Below are 20,026 nucleotides of genomic sequence, written 5' to 3'. Positions count from 1 at the left end.
ACCCAGTCTGAATGCTGGAAAACTGACAAAATCCCCTTCCCTTCTATCTTACCTCTTCTCTATGACAATCTACTCCCCTCAGATTCTCCAAATTATCAAGGAAGGGCTCTGGCCTAGCTGGGTTGGATGCCCAATTCTCGTTCCATCAACTACGGTCAGGGGCACGGTTTCATGTATAAAATGGCTCCTGAGGGCCCACTGGTGTGGTTGGGAAGCCAGGGGTGGGGGGCTGGGAAGATGCCCCTAAGAGATTTACCTCCTGCTTGTCTCTTATTCTAAAAGAGGACTTTCTTCTGGAGGGTGGGGTAGAGCAGAGAGTGAAAATGACCCTGGGTAGGAATGAGAGTGCTCATGATCTCTTTTATGGCACTCTAGAATTTGCCCAGAAAGAAACTCCTCCTAAAACTAGGCTGTGTTCTTGCATGCCACATTCAACAAATCTAAACAATGTAAAACTGAAATAAAAATTTATCTAGAATGATAGTGGAGGAATGGGGAGTGACTGTTGATGGATATGAGGTTTTCTTTTGAGGATGATGAAAGCGTTCTAAAACTAATTTATGTGTATTCCAGTACGGACTATAGAAATGGCCTAGAAATGATGAGAAACCTCAGCCCTAGACCCAGATCTCTTAATACTTACTCAATTAAAGATGGGCTCTTTAGGGGCACCTGGGTGGCTCAGTCGTTAAGCGTCTGCCTTCGGCTCAGGTCATGATCCCAGGGTCCTGTGATCGAGCCCCGCATCGGGCTCCCTGCTCAGTGGGGAGCCTGCTTCTCCCTCTCCCACTCCCTCTGCTTGTGTTCCCTCTCTCGCTGTGTTTCTCTCTGTCAAATAAATAAATAAAATCTTAAAAAAAAAAAGATGGGCTCTTTGGGGTAATGGCTTATTTCAAGTTTGGGTCATGGAAAGTATCAGATGTCTTGTGTCACAGAGCAAGAATTCATGAATTAATGGGATCATGTGATAGGTTTGGCCAGTTTTAGCCTCTTCACATTGGCTACAGAGTTGTGGGTTCTGGCTTGGCCATATATGTCCTACTCAAGGGAGTAAAACAGAAGAAAGCTTTATTACTTAGGCCCCTAGAAAGTCCTGCAGATGATGCTGGAGGCTGGGGTTGGAAATGTTGCTTGTGCCTGCTGGGTCACTGTGGAGGGCTCTGCAGTTACACTGTACCTTTCCAGTGGTGGTGTGTGCCTTTTCTGATATATTTTACCCTAATTCTGTTCCTCCCATTCCCCACTTCATGGAGTTTTACTATCTCAGATACACTGTACAACTGTTTGTGTGCTATGGCCCTTTGAAGGGTCATAGTAATATCTAAGATTTTTTCACCTTCCCCTAACCCCACAAGGATCACTTTTTAGCTTCTAGGGGTTGATATCACACATGCTCTGCATACTGTAGTCCATTTGTGCTGGAAAGCATGGAGAATGTGGACATTTGTAAACTGATAAGACATGGAAGCCCAGAAAGGGCCAAGGCAAATATACTCCATTATTGGGAATCAAAGCTACATCTTCTCAGGTCGAGACCTTGGGTCACTGTGACAAAGGAACAGCAAGATAGATTTCAGGCCCTTATCTCCCACGGGTGCTGATGCTCAGAGGTCTTGAACCATAGGTATTGACTCTGAATATATCTCCTGCATGCTAATGCCCATGTCAGGGTCAGCTTCCTGGGAACACATGTGTCCTAACTTGAGTGTATTGTTGACTTATTACTGCTGTGGCAGTGGGCAAAACCTTATCACCATGAATACCTGCTGGATTTCTTTCATTGCCCTCCAGAGCCACTCTCCCCTGCTCCGTGCTCAAAGAGAGACTGACCGCATGGATTGCATCAAAGGGTCCCTTGCTTCTGGTTTCCTGAGAGTCTTGGCCACTGCAAGGCAATGTGGTGGGGGTTGGGTGGTGAGGTTAGAGTGTTTCTTCTCCCAGCTCCTCCCCTCTCAGGTCACAGTAGTCTGCCTATGTGTCTCTAGAAAGGCCTCCCTTCTGTCAGATGGACCTGTCTATAGTTCTCACTCTCGGTTCCAACAGTTACCTCCTCTCCTTGGCTTCTCCAGGCCTAACGCTCATAAGAATGTCCTGTTCTTGCTAGCCCTAGGGGCATCGCATTACCTCCGTGCTTCTCCCCAGTTCTGCCCACCTCTGTAGTAGTCCATTTTTTGAACTCTCCTAAAATTACCCCGCTCGCAGATGACACATTTCCTGCTGGGAACCTGGCTGACACACCTAATGCAGTGACTTGAATTAGGAACAGTGTTTTGAAATCTGGGTAAATGTTTCAGTGGGTAAAGGTCAAGTGGGATGTGTGCGCTTGCAGGAACAGGAGGGAGGAGAAGGAGATTCGGGTGATGAATGTATGAAGATGGGTTTTGAGGGGTACAGTCTTGAAGGCAGTAGAGTATAAAAGTACATTTTTCAGGGGTTGGGAGAAGTATTGTACAGTGCTGTGAGAAATGAATGTAATGCAGTTCATAAAAGCACATGCTGTAACTACCAAGATGTTATCACAAGGAGGTGCTTAAGAGATGGCTAGATTGTTGCAATGCTACATGGTGGCTCGGTAAAGTTAATGTTTTGTAGAAGAAATGAACACTTGAGTGTTTTCTCTGTGCTAGAGTGCTGACATAACACTGCACTTAAGGAGACAAGTCTGTTGATTTTGCATCCTTCAGTCTACGAAGCCCATGAATTTGCCACGACATGGTGCATTTTGCTTTGGAACTTAAGAAAAAGACATCATCAGAATAGTCCACTATGAGGACTACTGTCTGAATGTATCTTCCGCATGCCAGTGCAAACCTTTGAGGTTTCTCCTGCTCTTTGATTATTATGGACAAATTCTTGTAGGTGGTAAATTTCTAATACAAATTTTCATTAATCCCCACTGGATATTACAATTAAAGGATTAAAAATGGGTTCCACACATGGACACAACCCAAACATCCAGTTTCTTAGTGGTCTCTCTAGTTTCTCCTGTGATCAATAAGCTAATACAACCTTAAGTTTTGATTATTCTTTGCATCTATGAGATCTAAGGTCTTGGTTATGCTCTGTTTTACAAACGACATAGACAGCTTAGTGAAGCATGTTCCTCTAGAATTCCCACCAAGGCCAGGAAGATGGTTCAGGAAGTTGCTTACAAATTTGAATGACCCCAAGAAGATCCTTCTGCCCCAAAATACGTCTCTAATAGCTTGTATTGTGTCTGAAGTACTCTCTCCTAGAGTTAGTCCTTCAAGTCATGACTCTTTGGGGTCTTGAGCCCCAGAATAAATGCCTCAAAGCTCTTTTTCCAGTAGGTATTTGCTTTTTAAAGGCTAACAGAAACCTACTCAAACTAGCTCTAAAACTAAAGACAATTTTATCCAAATGATACAAATGTTTCACAGAACACAAAGGTACAGAGTAGCTTGGGAATTGGTTCTTGGTAATTTTTTGGTTTCTATAGAATTCCTAACTCCAAGGCAACTATCCTCTCTGAGGTTGTGTGCATTCTCATTTCTGATATCCCCTACAGAGAAGAGTGAGGCAGACGTACAGACGGACCTTCTCTGCCTTGGCCCTCTCATGGAAGGAAATGGCCGCTTCAACTCTGTGCCCACTTCAGTCCAAGGGTCAACAGGGCCTAATGTTTCAGAATCTCAATTCCATATCCCCATGAGAACATGGTTGGCTCGGCTCTGGTCAGGGGTCTACCCCTGGACTGGGGAATGACGCCACACGGTAGCTGCCCAGCCATGGGTGCCATTGGATCAGGCATCCATAGAAGGGGACATGCAAGGCAGGTTTTCCAAGAGTGTGGGGGAACCGTGTAGAGACATGGGAATCTCTTTTACAACATTATGAGGACAGATACCTATTAACCAACTCCTCTTATCTGATGGCAGGGCCCTCAGATAAAAAAATGTGCTTTTGAGGCACCCGCCCCTTTGCCAGCCTTCAGTGCGGGAGATAAGGCAATCCTGGATGGTCTCGTGAAATGGACAGGAAAGGAGTTGCTGGAGTTGAGAAGTGGGGGTGCACATGGAGGAAAATGATCACATTTTGGAAAGCACTCTGGCAGGCTGTATATAATCAGCATAATACCTAAGTCTTTTTTTTTCTTTTTCCGTTCTTCTCCATTTTTTTTTTTTTTTTTAACTTGAAAGAGACCTTGTAAATTTAGTCCAGTCCCTTGTTTTCTTTTCCAGCTGAGAATGAGGTTCATGGAGGTTATAATGATCTGCCTGGTGTTACAAAGCTAGTTAGGATCCTGACTTTTATCTCTGCCCCTGACTGCTGGTCCTTCATGCTACTCTCTGCCCTACCTATCTCCTATCCTGCATTTTCTTTAACTTGACATCCTTATCTGACCTCTCAGTTAAACTGTGTTGTGGAAGAAATCACTCACAAACCCCCAAGAACCATTTGTGAGCAAGCTACAGTAAATATTTCTTGGGAATTTCCCTCAGGTTAAGAAAGCAGCCTCGAGTTTCTCAAGCTTAGTAGCTCAGCAACTAAAAAGTAATGTTAATACCACCAAAGGGCTTAAAAGCAAATTGTGGAAAAGGGGAAAAAATAATTTGATCATAGTTGATAAAGACAGTCCTGGTATGACAGGGAAGCTTTAGTACTTTCCTCCGGGGGTCTGGCTTGGTCTGAACCTTGTCTGCACAGAATTAGTGACTTGTAGAGTTACCCAGTAACATCTTATATTTGCCAAGACCTTGATTAATGTTTAAAGAAATATGGGCAATGGTACATGCTATTCTTTGCAAAATTGCTGCTACTGAGTGAAATGGGTCAGCTTTCCCCTCAAAGAGCTTCATTCCTCCTGTGTGTTACCAATAATAACACCTAACATTTCGTGAACACTTCCTATGTGTTGGGTTCTGTTCTAAGTGTTTGATATCTCTTCTAATCCTCAAAACAACCTTAAAAGGTGTATGTATTTTTCCCCTTTTTTCCTGGCTAAGAAGAAATTAAGCCTTAGAAATGTCATGACTTGCTCTGGAACAAGCAGAGAATAAAGGGCAGAGTGAGGATTCAATACAGGTCTTTATGTCCCTAAAAACTTTACTCACATTAGTATGATGCCTCTTTAGGTATATTTAGGTAGAACCGGCATAGTTTACGCTTGGTAGTTTTCAATCGGAAAGCAAGGGTTAAACATTTATTCTTCAAAAATTTCCCAATTCTCATCCTGCAACCCCTCACAATAAGAATGACCTAAAAGCTGCAAGGGTTAGACCAAACTGGGAAATGGGCTTAGTGTATGAGGACTTTTATTTGGAATATGAAGTCAAAAGACAAGAGGAATAAGAATTTCTCATTTATCATTTCAGATACTGTTGTCTCTTATCTGTGTAATTCTAGTCTCTCCCACCAGAGGGCAGTTATCACATAAAAATATGAAACCCCTCCTGGCTTCACTTTCACACCACCAAATCACATCACATCTGGATTTAGTTTTACAGATCAGTACAGATCCTGAGAAGATCTCTGCTGCTTTCAAGTCTGAAGCTAATATGTCATGCCTTGCTTTTCTTTTCTTTTTTTTTTTTTTTTTTTGCCTAGCAACTGAAATGAGCTTCTGACATCTTAGAAACCATCTCTTCAAATGGGAAAGTTAATATGGGGCCAAAGACAGATGCTGGTATGTGTCCTATTTTGGAGGTAAAAATCTTGTACCAAATACTCAGTGACAGTCAAAAGCATTCTTCTGTGTCCAAGAGTTTATAATCTATTTCATTTAAATACCATCCGGGTTTCAGTAACCTGTATTGCTCCAGAAAACTGGATTTATATGATTTTTCTTGAGGATTCTAAAGATTAGCAGAGAAAAAAGATTGAAGTTTTTCATAGACAACAAATAACTTTTCAAGTGTCCAGCCTATGATCTAGAGAGGCAACTAGAAACACTTCTATTTATTGATCACTTAGCACAATGCCTTATAGAGAAAATGCTTTATGGCCTGAATCAAATCCAAACTTCCCAACATCCCTGGGAGGTATGTTTTGTTATTATACCCATAGTAGAGATGAAGAAATGGCAATATACTCAGGTGAAGTAACATGCCAAAGGATACACCCTTATTCCATGTTCTTAACCACCATGAAGATCTGTAAGAGATGAGATGGGTCCAAGGACAGACACTTGGTTCAAGATCAAGGTCCATTGGTGCTCAGGAAATCAATGTCAGGAAAAGGAGGATGAGGTGGTGTGGGTAGGCTACCTGTCTGCTCTCACTGGCTGCACTGCAGGTTCCACTGAGTCCAAGGCACAGCTGCTTGAGCAATGGTTACAGACCATCATTCCATGGCAGGCCATGATCCCGGTGCTGTTTTAACTCAGAAGGCAGGCAGTCTGGCAGGATCCTGGCTAGCAGGTGGAGGGCAAAGAAACTAGTATCTGTGCCTACAGAAAGAACAGGTGGGCTCTAGAGGGGTACGCTGGCCCCAGCCATGGGGTTAAGATTCAGGACAGGATCCAGGCTGTAAGAAGGACTGTGGAAGTTGGCAGGGAAGAAAGCAATGAGAGGAGAAAATTTTGGCCAATGTTCAGCTTTACAAATTGGGCTAACTCCAAGAGTAGGAAGGGCTATGATTGGAATCTGGCTGGAGACTCAAGAGGGCAGGCAGACCCGGTTGTGTGGCTATGCCACAAGGTCTGGGGAGGTTGGCTTCATTGTAACAGTGAGGCCAGGCTGTTGATGAGTCATCTGCCTCGGTTACAGTGGATTCAGGAGCAGGAGCAGGAACGAGCCTCAGAGTGGGTGCCTTGGTGAACCCAGCAAGAAGGACTTGAGGAAGGCAGAGTAAACATAGTGGGAATTCATTCTGAATCTGAACTCCTGCCCCTAACATGTCCATTCCTGTACCAGAAGAACCTGAATCTAGGATGATAACACTCTCATCAGGAGACATAAGTGGTCTCTTCGGACCTGTGGACCTGAAGGGTCATGAGCACATTAGAACCAATTGAATTAGTAGAATCTTTCAAAGCTCTTCTCCTTCACTAGTTTTTTTCTTTTTTTTTTTTTTTAAGATTTTATTTATTTGATAGAGAGACACAGCGAGAAAGGGAACACAAGTAGGGGGAGTGGGAGAGGGAGAAGCAGGCCTCCCACTGAGCAGGGAGCCCGACATAAGGCTTGATCCCAGGACCCTGGGATCATGACCTGAGCTGAAGGCAGACACTTAATGACTGAGCCACCCAGGTGTCCCTCCTTCACTAGTTTTTGAACACCTGCTCTATGTCCCATGATTCCTAGCAATAGTACCTAACTTAATAATGTGTAAAACTAGACCCAAGAGTTTAGAACTAAGGTTCCAGGTGAACCTCATCCCTAGCAAGTACAGGACAATTATTTTCAGCTGAAGATATATGGGCACTCTACAGGGAGGAGTACTGACCCTTAAAGGAAGGACATCAGAGCATCAGCAGTAAGGTGAGGTTGAGGGCATCTGTATAGTTTCCTGTGATTATTGTAACAAATTACCACAAACTGCCTAGTTTACCAATAGGTGTTTATCTTCCCCCAGTCCTGGAGGCCAGCAGTCCAACGGCAGGGCTGCCTCCCTCTGGAGGCTCCAGGGGAGAATCCGTTCCTTGCCTTTTCTAGTGTCTAATGGCTTCTGGGATTCCTTGGCTGTGACCTCATCACTCCAATCTCTAAGACCAGCATCTGCAATCTCTCTCTGCTTCATCTTCTCTGTGCCTGCCTTCATGTGTGTGTGTGTGTGTGTGTGTGTGTGTGTGTGTGTGGAATCTCCCTCTGCCACTCTCTTATAAAGACACCTGTGGTGGCATTTGGAGCCCAGAATAATCTCCTCATATCAACACCCTTAATTTAATCACATCTGTAACATCTTTACCAAGTAAGGGAACATTTATAGATTCCAGGGATTAGGCCATGGACATCTTTTGGAGGGCCATTATTTAGCATCTCATTATATTATTATAGCATCTCAGCTGAAAGAAATAGCATGGGAGGTGGTGCGAAGCAGAAGGAGTGTTTGGAGGACAGCAGAGTAGTTAGTCTAGAGGATAGGGATCATCCAGAGCAACACTCCCGACCTATATTTTTGGTCCTTTTGGTGGCGACCAAAGAGTTTGGAACATATGATGGAGGAAGTCCTATAAATGTAGGTTTAGACAGAATTAATCAAGATCAGATTGTACAATGGCAACAGTTTTCACATGAGAGAGCCTAAAACCACCGCAGGTACTTGATCAGAGGAAGGACCCTGTGATCGAATCAGTGTCTTAGGAAGACTGCGTTCTCCAGCCTCTCAAACCCTGTTAAAATGTATTTGTGCTTTTTATGGCTCCCATCTAAAGTAAAATCCTTAATAGCCATAAGGCTAACATTGCAGAGCTGAATCCAGCCTACAAGATTGCAGTGAGGTCCAATCAAATCTCCCTTAAATATCTTGGGGTCTCTGTAGGCAGGGGTGCATGTTGCAACTTGGCTGTCACTTTACCTCCTTCCAGACTGCTGCTATGGTCTGTTGTCATTTCATGACTGCTTCTCTGGGCAGCCAAGGCCCTAGACTCTGGTTTACCCAAAGCATGTGTACAGTACCTTTCTTAATTCCCCCAAAGCCTAGTTGATACCAGGCTGTAATGTGGAACAAAACCTTACTCGTGACTTTAGGATGACAGAAGGAAAATTCTTTAAAAGAAATGTTTAGGGGCACCTGGGTGGCTTAGTCAGTTGAGCGTCTACCTTCAGCTCAGGTCATGATCGCAGGGTCCTGGGATTGAGTCCCACCTCAGGCTCCCCAGTCAGCGGTGAGTCTGCTTCTCCTTCTTCCTCTGCCCTTCCCCCACTGTTTGTGCTCTCACTCTCTCTCAAATAAATAAATAAAATTTTTTTAAAAAGTTTAAAACAGGATATTGGCCATCCAGTTCTCAGCTCTATCAGCCATGCCCCCCTCAGAAAGCCTTGCTAACCAGTTCTCTCCTTTCCATCAGACTAATGGGCAATTTTCTTAAAAGCATCTAATTAAAACAAAACAAACCTTTGAGGCCTTATGTCAGCCTCTAGGGAATTCTTTCCATCCCCCTCCCACCTGGCTCCTTGAAATTGTAGTCTGGATGCGATATTCATTCCCCAACCCACTGCAGCTTAACTTCTGCCCCTGCCTTGCCTCTGACTCTCCCCTTAGTTAAGTCAAAGACACCCTTGCTGCTAAATTCTATGCTCCCATTCTTGTCTTCCTTAACCTCATCAGAGTTTGACAGAAGCCATACTGTTCGGCCTTGGTGCACTTCTCACTTCCCTACCTACTCAATGTCTTACCATGGCCACAGAAGGAAAACCAGTTCAGAGCATCACAGTCTCTCTGCAGAGAAGTAATTCACCCCACAAAGACGGTAAACTACCTTCCTTGATAACGTAAAATGTTAACTGTTTTCCATACCGTGGGTTGTGACCAATTTGGGGGTTGTGAAATCAACTTAGTGAGTTGCAAGGCTCACTGTTAAGCTCAGTGGAATTGAATAGAGACCATCAGAGTGGATCACAGTACTAAAGCTAAGTGTTTCGTGCCTAGGATGTGCATATGTGTGCTCAATGGGTGGGGATACTAACCAAATTTCTTACTGTGGGTCTAGTCAGAAAAAGCAAAAAGTAAAAAAGGCACTGATTTAGGTCTTCATGAAGGTAACTCCAATATTCCAGAATAGAACCTAAGTTTTAATTTGGAAACACAAAACAAAAACTTTCACAAAAATCTTGATTTTGAAGAGATAAAAGAAAGTGTTTATTTTTATTTTTTTTTAAAGATTTTATTTATTTGACAGAGAAAGACACAGCAAGAGCAGGAACACAAGCGGGGAGTGGGAGAGGGCGAAGCAGGCTTCCCACCGAGCATGGAGCCCGATGTGGGGCTCAATCCCAGGACCCTGGGATCATGACCTGAGCCGAAGGCAGCCGCTTAATGACTGAGCCACCCAGGCGCCCCAACGGTGTTTACTTTAAAATAGAATTGTGCTTCACTCCTAGAGCAACTAGTAAAAATTCAGACAGTTTTGACAATGTTATTTTGTCCCAACAAAAATAACACACAAGGTTCTCCACGATCTGGTTCTTGCTCACCTCTCCAGCCTCATGTTCCTGCTTCAAAGTCTGTAGTCTGCATGGCAGCCACACTGAGTCCTCTGCGTCCTGCAGTCACACAGTTCGGGCTCCAGGCCCTGCCACATGCCATTCCGCAGCAGGGAACACTCCAAGTCCCCCCCCTTCCCTTCCTTGCCCAAAGCTTCATCTGCCCCGCTCTGTTGTCCATCTCATCCGTGAGACATAACTCTTCCTAGGGAAGCTTCTCAGACTCCAAGCCTTGTTGTTACCGGAATCCCCCAAATAATTCCCTGTCCATGGAGGTCCAGATGAGCAATTCATGAAGCCGACTAGAGCAGTCTTTCCCACCTGTTTTATTATTGCACCGTGCCCCCCCCCCCCCAGGAGTCTTTTAAGACATTTTTCACCTAATGCTCCTCCCTCTCCCCTGTGAAATTTTAATACCAGAGATATACTATGTGTCTGTTTATGCATGTGTGGCCCTTTGGAGGGCCACAGACCATTATCTAATAGCTAAGATTTTACATAATCTTAAATTATATGCTTTTTTTTTCTCCATGAGGACCAATTTTTGTGCCCTTGTGGGTGATATCGTCCCCACTAAGAACACATGGAATAGAATAAAACTCTGCTAGTCCTCTTGAGAGAGCTAAGAAAAAAGCAGTTCACATTCTTTCCTGATGAGATGCTTATGTCAAATGCTGAAGAGGTGCGGGAAGATAAAGTTAAAGTATAGACCTAGCAAAGAGGCTGACTTTGACCTAACTAAAGGTGGAGTTGGTGGTAGGGCAAAGGTTATTCTGCAGCAATGTGGAGAGTGACCACTGAATCCAGGCTACAAACCCAAGGAGCTGGGCTGTGAGGGGATGAGAATAACTAGCTTATAGGTGACAAAAGGTCTAGGAGGTCTTGTTTTAAAAAGATGAGGCACACTTGACTTTAGGCTGATGGAGCGTGGATCCTGAGAGACTGGGGAATACCCAGGAAGGGGTAAGTGGCTGGATGAAAGCCCAGAGGAGGAGGAAGGGAACAAGGGAACAAGGGAACAGGGCAGGGATAAAGGGGTAGAGGAAGATTCTCTCCCTCTGAGATGTCTGGGTGTGAATGTTACAAGGCCTCAGGGGAAGTCAGTTCATTGGGAGAGTGAGACCAGGCCCCAAGGGAAGACCTGAGGAGCGGAAGACATCTACAGCCTCCACTTTGGAGAAACAGGAGAAGCTGATCGAAGTACACAGAAGGATGGCCAAACGGCATCCAGGACCAACAGAAATAAGAAGTACAAAATCTATAGCAGTGTGACGTCTTTTTTCCATCACTTTCCAGGTGCTGTCTTAGGTGCTGGGGATGCAGCAGTGAACCCTAAGTTTCTGACCTCAAACTGCCATTGTCTGCTATTGTCTGCCTTCCCCAACTGGAATATAAAGTCACAAGGAAGAGAAAATACATTTACAGTATTAGACTGGGTTTATAGAAAAAAAAAAAACCCAGGGAGGGTGGACAGTAGGGCAAGAGGCGGGGCAGAAAGACCAGTTTGGAAGCCTGGTAGATTCTCCACAGGGGGAAAGGGTCGAGGTAGTTGATGAGGAGGAGGAGGGCAGTTCAGGGGTGGGCAGGGTCAAAGGGCAGTTTTGGGAAAACATTGAGAGAAGTCTTGGGTGTTGATCAGAAAAGTGGATGCTCATTTCTAACCCCAGCAACTCACACACACGATCCCATATGGAAACTACCTCTCACATCTGGTCCTCCTTGCCTCTTTTAGAGGTTCTTGGAGGCGAGAAAGTATAAGATTACTAGACACGTTTTTCCTCTGCCCACTCTAACAGTATCTTTGCAGTATTTTTTAAAGAGTTTATTTTTTAGAACAGTTTTAGCTTTTAGGTTTTCAGTTTTAGTTTTTTAAATAGGCTTTATTTTTTACAGCAGTTTTTAGAGCATGGTCAGAGGAGGGAAGGATGAACAGGTAGAGCACAGACGATTATCATGGTGGTGAAGTTACTCTGTATGATACTATAATAGTGGATACATGCCATTAAACATTTTTCCAAATCCATAGAATGCACAACGCCAAGAGCAAACCCTAATGTACACTGGGGGTGATCATGGTATGTCAATTTAGAGTCATTAGTTGCCACAAATGTAGCTCTCTGGTGGGGGATGTTGACAATGGGGGATGCTATGCCTGTATGGGGGCAGGGGTTAGATGAAAAACCTCTGTACCTTCTCAGTTTTGCCTTGATTGTTGCAAGTATTTTAAGGCCAAATCCTTAATATCTTATCTATTTCCTGCCACCGGCAGTGAGTTCTATTCTTGACTTACCCCTCAGAGCAGCACTGATGAAAACAGCTCTCAATATTTTATGAGTTGGAGGACATTAAAATATCTGAAAGAGTACACGTTCCCCTCCAGGGCCACCTACCTATAAAGCGCAGGTCAAAAAAGCTGAGTGTGGACAGCATTATTAAGGCATGTTCTTAAGTACATACCAAAATGTCTGCAGAGGTTTTTAGAGTAAAAAGGAGCTAAGGGAGGTCGTTCCCTTCTGTTTCTGATGTTTAATTTTTCAGACATTTTTCTTTCATTCTAAGAAAATGGATGTATGATTTTTAAGGAAAAGTATTCCTGAGTCTACCCTTTCTAGAAAATACTATCCTCTGTGGAGTGGAAGTTTTCTATATCTTAAAACTTCTTGTGCATTTGTACCTTACACACACTGTAAGAATAAAAAGCACAAATGTGTTTATGGTGAAAAGCCAGTCTCCCTCCAGCCCCTGCCTCCCAATCACTGTCACCATCACAGAAGGCAGCCGCTGTTCCCAGCCATATATCTTTCAGAGAGGCTCTATTTATATAAGCAAATACCTACTTACAAAAAAAGCATAAATAGTAGCATATTATATGCTGTTCTGGACTTTTCTTTTTACTAAGCATGTCTTGGAGATCCTTCTACAGCAATGGGTAGAGAGTTGCCTCATTTTTTTTTTAATGTAAGTTGAATATAAAGGGTGTGATAGTTAAGAAATTATGTGTCATTTATTTTGCCAATTTAGTAGCAGAACCACAACTAGATTAATCCTTAGTTTTTTGGGCTTTACTATCAAATAGTTCAACGCTTTAACATTTTTCTCTCCCCTGTGGCTTTATTTTCATTGCTAAGTTCCCCATTCTATGCCTTCCTCAACCCCCATCTGAGGTTTGACATCATTATCTAGCTTAGTCATCTGATCTCATTTTTGATGAGTCAGATGTAATAAACCCAGATGACTTGGCTCAGATATCCCTTAAGGACAAATGATGAAAAGATGAAAGAAAAGAAAATCTATAGGACAGAGGGCTGAGAGTTGGTTGCATGTCTGAGATTTGAGTATCTGTGTCAATTATAGCTACCTTCATCCCTCCCAGCTTTGCACTTGGAGACAAGGACGAATGCAGTCTTAGCTCATATTATAAGATGAGTGCATATCTCTGGACTGTTCTAAGAAGCCACAGTCCCTTAGATCACTGCAGTTCACAAGGACAGACACTCACTCAGAGATTTTTTTTTAAAATACTGTTTCTGATTCTAATTCTCTTTTTCTCTTGAGGCAAGCAAAGCAGACACACTTGCCAAGAATAACCGAGAATGTAAGGAAGATCCTTGCCTGGGCAGCTTGAGCGGGCTGTGTGCTAAATGAAACTTCGAACCATGCTCTATAAATAGCTGTTCATTGTCAGCGTGTGTGAAAAGACAAGAGTGGGTGTGTGGTGGTATGATTCAGGCTTAATTAAGTAGTTGCGTCTGCGCAGGGTTACAAGGAGTAGCTGTTCCAGCTGATAATCTAGTCAGTAGGCAACTGAGAGGTTCGCCTCTGACCAAACATAGACTGAAGGGAAGCCGTTCGATACTGGTTCTGCCTCCCACCATGGCAAAAATCATCTTGAGGCACCTCATTGAGACTCCAGTGCGCTATGAGGAGGAGTTTGAAGCTCGAGGCTTGGAAGACTGCAGGCTGGATCACGCTTTATACGCACTGCCGGGGCCAACCACTGTGGACCGGAGAAAAGCCAGGGCGGCCCAGGTTCCTCCGGTGGACTCAGAGGCGGAAACGCTGGCCCAAGCAGGCAAATCCCACTTCCAGATCCTGCTGGACGTGGTCCAGTTCCTCCCTGAAGATATCATCATTCAGACCTTCGAAGGCTGGCTGCTGATCAAGGCTCAGCACGGAACCAGAATGGATGAACATGGTTTTATCTCAAGAAGCTTCACCCGACAGTATAAACTGCCAGATGGCATCGAAACCAAAGATTTGTCTGCCATCCTCTGTCATGATGGAATTCTGGTGGTGGAAGTAAAGGATCCAGTTGGGACTCAGTGAAATCTTAATCAATTCTTGTTCATACGGCAAGAGGAAGATTATAGTTCAGCCAATGGTACCACAGGAATGTTTGTATTAACCACCTTTGAAATGATTTTTATGAAGATTAAAAATAGAGACATAGTTCCTGGTATGTTGAGGTTGTGTTTGTTATTCTTACTCAGAGAGGAAAATTGTTAAATGTTCCTATAGCTCAAAGGGATGCTATTCTTATACCTGAAACGACAGTTTAGGAGACGACTTGGATACTAGTGAAGACTCAGAATTATTTCTTCATTACTCCAAAAAATGCCCCAGAAACTGCATTCGTAATAATTGATGGCAAAAGAGCCATATGAATTTCTTATCCATTTTATGAAAACTTCTTGTATTGCTAAAAAAAGTTGTGATTCCCTTCACTTGACAAGCTTTTTAATGAATTTTAATTAAAGTGGAATTTGTAAACATAGAGTTTGAAGATTAAAATGTAGCACTTAGAAATTTGGCCTGAAATATATTTGATTCATTACAGCTGTTACTGCCTTAAACATAATACTGGAATTTTCAGATGTAAATTCTATTTTTAAAAAGTTCTAAATCTGTACCTCATTTTTTAAAAGTCTATTTGAGTCCTGTTTGAATGTATTTTTAACAACAGCATATGTTCTGTGGATATTTATGCAATATTACAAAGATATGTGTTGACTCATATTCATATAAGTTTGTATTAAGTTTAGGAAACCACTTTAAAAAGTGTAATTACTGAATTCAAAGAGTTTTACTCTACATTCTTTGATGCTACTTAACATTTTAGATTTCAGAAGATGGCAAAATGCACCACATCTGCTCCCTGCATAATCCTTAGCTTTAAATAGCCTGGCAGGTAGTAGAGGTTCCTGGGCTGGAGCTTGCACAGGGGCCGAGAAGGGCTGAGACATTGGTGTAGGTTAAGGATTTGCTTAAGGAATATTGCCATCTATAGCTGGTCTGTGACATTCCAAAGATTTGCTATCTCATTCTGTACATGCTAAATATTTCTCGGGAGGAAGTAGCCACTTTTACCCCACACCCCACATGTGTTGCTGGCGATCCCGTGCACAGCACTGGGAATAGAAGGGGCTGAGTGTGCAAAGAGCCGGGGTGGATGCAGGCCACTGACCACACCCCTGTGCTCCTCCACAGGGCTTTGTCATTTGAGTGAAAATGCAAGAGACACGAAGCAAGAGAAAAAGAAATCAAACAGTTCTCAAAGAAGTTTTGAAAGCAAACTTGATTGGAGAGATTTGTTTACAATGTAATTAAATTGAAAGGATTTTGAAACTATGTGTTAATGCTTATTCACTGAGGTTTGTGCAACTTAAGAAATTTTGTTTGACAAAGTGAGTATCACAGACCAGCTCTGCTACATTACAAAGATGATCATAATTAATGGGATTCCATTTGTCCCACATTAGATAATTCTTTCTTAATGATTGGCAGGATGGTGTGAAAACAAAGTAGTGCTTTGAGAAACCAATCAATAAACAAACAAACAAACAAAACCCTCTCATTTGGCCTTAACCCTACTCTAGCTGAGATCCTACTTCTGGAAAAATTCAGGAAGTAAAATTCTTTTTTTCTCTTTTTTTAAGATTTTATTTATTTATTTGAGAGAGAGAGAAAGAGAACGCACACGTGTAGGAGCCGGGGGGGTTGGGGGGATGGTCGGGGTGGGGGGACAAGCAGACTCCCTGCTGAGCAGGGAGCCTGACATGGGGCTGATCCCAGGACCCTGAGATCATGACCCCAGCCTCATGACCAGAGCAAAAGGCAGACGCTCAACCGACTGAGCCACCCAGGTGCCCCAGGAAGTAAAATTCTTACCATGAGGAACCACCGATAGAAACTTTTCCTTTAAAAATGAACACTAAAATAACCACATCATCCAATTAGCATTTTTTCCCTAAGATATATTTTAAAGTATTACACAACCATTTTTTGATTTGGAAAATATATAAAGCACTGTAACAAATAAAAAAAAAATTCTTTTATTACTATGAGGTTGCTACTTTAAATTTCTAGTTCAGTCTTCCCTTATGCATAAATACATGTATCACTTTTCACAAAATTAGGATTATATTTGCATGGAGTTTGATACCCCAATAGTACTGGTTACTGTCTGTTGCATGCCTCACTTCATGCCAACCCAAACCCGTCCTTCCGCCCTTGCCAGCTCCACTCTGAACCCAAGCAGGCTGACCCTCACGGGCCTCCATCACTCTAGTTTCCAACTGGGTTCAGACAATGGGAGTGCTGACTGGAGACCAGAGATTGGAGAGAGAAGACTGGTGGGCAGGAGGGGAGAAAGGTCAGGGCATTTCCTTCTATCAACCTGCTGGGGACTAGGTCCCAGCAGGTCTGTGTCCCTCCATGACTACACCTCTGGAGAAGCGGTGTAGTCTAGGCCTCCCACTCGGACTGGGCTCGGGTGTTCTAATGCCGTATTTCTTCCTTTTGCCCCGTCAGCAGTTGGCGTGATCATGTTTTCTGCCCTTCCTTGTCCCTGGTCTTCACCATCCTCTATCGATTCCTTTTACTCTGTCTGCTTTCCCATCAATGGGTCCCTTCATTAGAGTCTCTTTCAGATGACGGAATTCTGTTTCCCTCCAGAACTCTGCTTGACTTCTTGAATTTTTTTTTTTTTTTTTTTTAAAGTGCATCACTTGCGGGGCACCTGGGTGGCTCAGTTGGTTAAGTGTCTGCCTTCAGCTCAGGTCATGATCTCAGGGTCCTGGGATCGAGCCCCGCATCAGGCTCCCTGCTCGGCGGGAAGCCTGCTTCTCCCTCTGACCCTCCCCCTGCTTGTGTTCCCTCTCTCGCTGTCTCTCTCTCTGTCAATTAAATAAATAAATAAAATCTTTAAAAAAAAAAGTGCATCACTTGCTTTTACTACCAAACATAAACTGATTTGTAATGGCTATGCACTACTCCAACACAGATAAAACATATTATAATTTAACCATTCCTTTTCACTACTGGTCCCAAAAGGAAACAGATAGCAATGTCAAAATTAGAATAATTCAAATTGGAATAATTTATTTACGAAGAGATACATTCCAAAGGAGTGGGCGTGAAGAAGAAGTGAAGAAGTGGGGTGAAGAAGAGCTGCAAGGGATGGTGTATAAGCTGAGAGTAGCGGTGTGGAGCTGTTCTGTTCTGTAGGTCCGAAGAGATGAGAGGAGGAAGCAGGTCTCAGAAATCAAGAAAGTCAGATGGAGGAGACCACGAGCTGTGACTTTCTTTTGATGATACAAACAGCCCCAGGTGACCTCTCCCTGGAGCCAGGAGAATAAATGCTTTATCCCTCTAATCTCCTACCAGGGCACCCCCACTGGTGGGACTTAAGTGGTAGCTGGAGGTGTGGGTGCCCTGTTGATAGAGTTCCACAGCCTCCCCGAGCAGGGGGCAGGGTGGGAAAAAAGTGGACAGTGACTACTCCTGGGGACAAGGGGAAAATATCCAGCCCTCCTGTAAAGTGAGTACTGTTGTTTCAGCTCTTTCAGAAAAACTTTCCTACAGAATACAGCCTGAAATAAGGATTGGAGTGCTGACACTTTATTTGGGAAGTACAAGCCCAGAATGGTAAAAGTGGGAAGACAGGGGAAAAGAGGCGAGAAAAAAACAGGAAGCCAAGTGAGGTGAGGTGTCACCATGCTGACCACTGCTTCACAATGAGTCACGAAGAAACTCAGCAGGCTCTTGGCAAGGATGTTGGCTTAGCACCTGGAACTTCTCCAGAAGATCTTTGGGAAGAAATAAAATCTTAAAGCGATCCACAGGGAAGGAAAAAAGAGGGAATTTGTTTGCCTGGTCCCTACTACTTCCTGTTTCCGCTTAGTCAAGGTTTAGCTCACAGGGACTAGACTCTCCTGCACTTCTGGGGTGTATCATCCAAACCCTTAGTGGCTGCTCAGAAAACCAGACCCCATACCCCACGGTGTGACATTTCATCCATGCTGAGAGCAAAAGGAGACTCAGCATGGTTAGGGCTCACTCAGGGTGAGAAACACAGGCTCAGGGTTTCAACTTGGCCTCCAGCCACCTTAGGAGACTTGGCAGTGGCTCTGATGGCAGCAGCATGGTCTGCAAAGCAGGTGATACCCCCAGAAAAAAGAAGGCAGATGGAAAGGCACACAGGGTTTGTATCCACCATAACCCCAAATTCAGAGCTACGGGAAGGGGGAGCCAGGCAAATCACATAGTCTTATAGCATTATCGCCTATGTACCCCAGACTGCCTTCAAATATTATGGGCTCTAATATCCTTATATTTTTATCTAATTTTTTACTGGCTTAAGTGCAAAGTCAGTTCTCTTAAACCTCTCCAGGATTTTTCTTTTCCTATAGATTGTGTATCAAAGATTTGTTTTTGTTTTAAGTTGCCTAATTCTTATCCTGGAAGCCCAGAAGTCATTCTGATGTGGGAAACAAAGGCAAAAGAAAAATTATAAATTTCCTTACTACTTACAGCCCATTGACAAGTCCTTGAAACAGGCAGAGTGACATTCCTCTAGGAGCTCAGCTGCCTCGATGTTAATACTTTGCTAAGGGCAAAAGGTAATCTCAGCCTGACCCTCCAGAATCAAAATCCTATGTCAACATTGACATATAAAAATTCCTTTGGAAACTTCCTTTATCTCTATTCCCCAAGATACACATTGGCAACCATTTCCCAAGCATATGATCCACCGATATACATCTGAAGGATTTCATGACTCAGGTTTTATTAGACGGTAATAAATGACCTTTTCCCAACAACAGCTAGTCCCCTCAAGGTCCTGGAAACCTTGCCTCCAAAATTCCTTAGAGACTTAGGTTATCCCTAACCCCCTCCCAGCTTGAAAGTATATAATGGGCCACTCGTCACGACCCCAGTGCAGCTCTTCCTGCCCACAGGTTCTGTCCCCGGGCTTTAATAAAACCACCTTTCTGCAACAAAGGCGTCTCAGGCATCAGCTTTGGACCTGAATGTCTTTCCTATATCAATTGAAGACTTTATTTCCCATTGACCTCTCTGAGTCCAAACCGCACTGGGATCTGGAACGTGCTGTTGTTGCCTTACTTCTCACCTACTTGTGATTGTCTGAAAATTGCTGTTAGTGGTCCTTAGCACATACAAAAAGTAATTTTAAAAAACACAAATGGCATACAACTTCAAGGGAAAAAAACACATATCATTTCCTCAAGCTTAACAAACATCTCTTTTTCACAAGCCACTGTTCTCTTCAGAGATTCTCAAATAATTAGTTGGAAAGAATAAAATTTGGTTACACATTTATGTACCAAATTGGTTTGGTATACCAAGTACAGCTCGCATATTATATTTTGAAAATAACTTTGTCTTAGCAATTCAGATGTCCTCCCCAAAATGTGAGACAGTATTTTAAATTTGAAAAATAAATGATCCTAATGTTTTCTTCTACATTTCCTCAGCATTGTTTAACACACAAGAGCATGCGTGTATATATGTAATATAAAATCCTGTTTATTAATGTCTTCTAACTTCAAGGACAAATACAATGAAATCTATTGTAGTAAAATAAAAAGGTCTATTTGATCCCATTCTTTGTAATTTGT

The 20,026-nt window shown here is 43.2% G+C and overlaps 1 protein-coding gene and 1 long non-coding RNA gene across 2 annotated transcripts in view; one reads left to right on the top strand and one right to left on the bottom strand.

Moving 5' to 3' along the window:
* LOC141371447 (uncharacterized) overlaps positions 1 to 20,026 on the bottom strand; it is a 60,827-nt gene that overhangs the window by 5,213 nt on the left and 35,588 nt on the right. The gene's annotated exons all lie outside the window — the stretch shown is intronic.
* HSPB3 (heat shock protein family B (small) member 3) lies at positions 13,742 to 15,845 on the top strand. The gene has a single exon (XM_073886715.1). The coding sequence runs from the start codon at positions 13,980 to 13,982 to the stop codon at positions 14,430 to 14,432; it is 453 nt and encodes a 150-aa protein (XP_073742816.1). The 5' UTR covers positions 13,742 to 13,979; the 3' UTR covers positions 14,433 to 15,845.

Source organism: Callorhinus ursinus, unplaced genomic scaffold, assembly GCF_003265705.2.
Source record: "Callorhinus ursinus isolate GAN/ISIS: 27379988/994484 unplaced genomic scaffold, GSC_fseal_2.0 scaffold3, whole genome shotgun sequence".
Classification (NCBI taxonomy): domain Eukaryota; kingdom Metazoa; phylum Chordata; class Mammalia; order Carnivora; family Otariidae; genus Callorhinus; species Callorhinus ursinus.
Note: the sequence above shows the minus strand (reverse complement) of the source record. Positions and strands in the feature narration are given on the sequence as shown.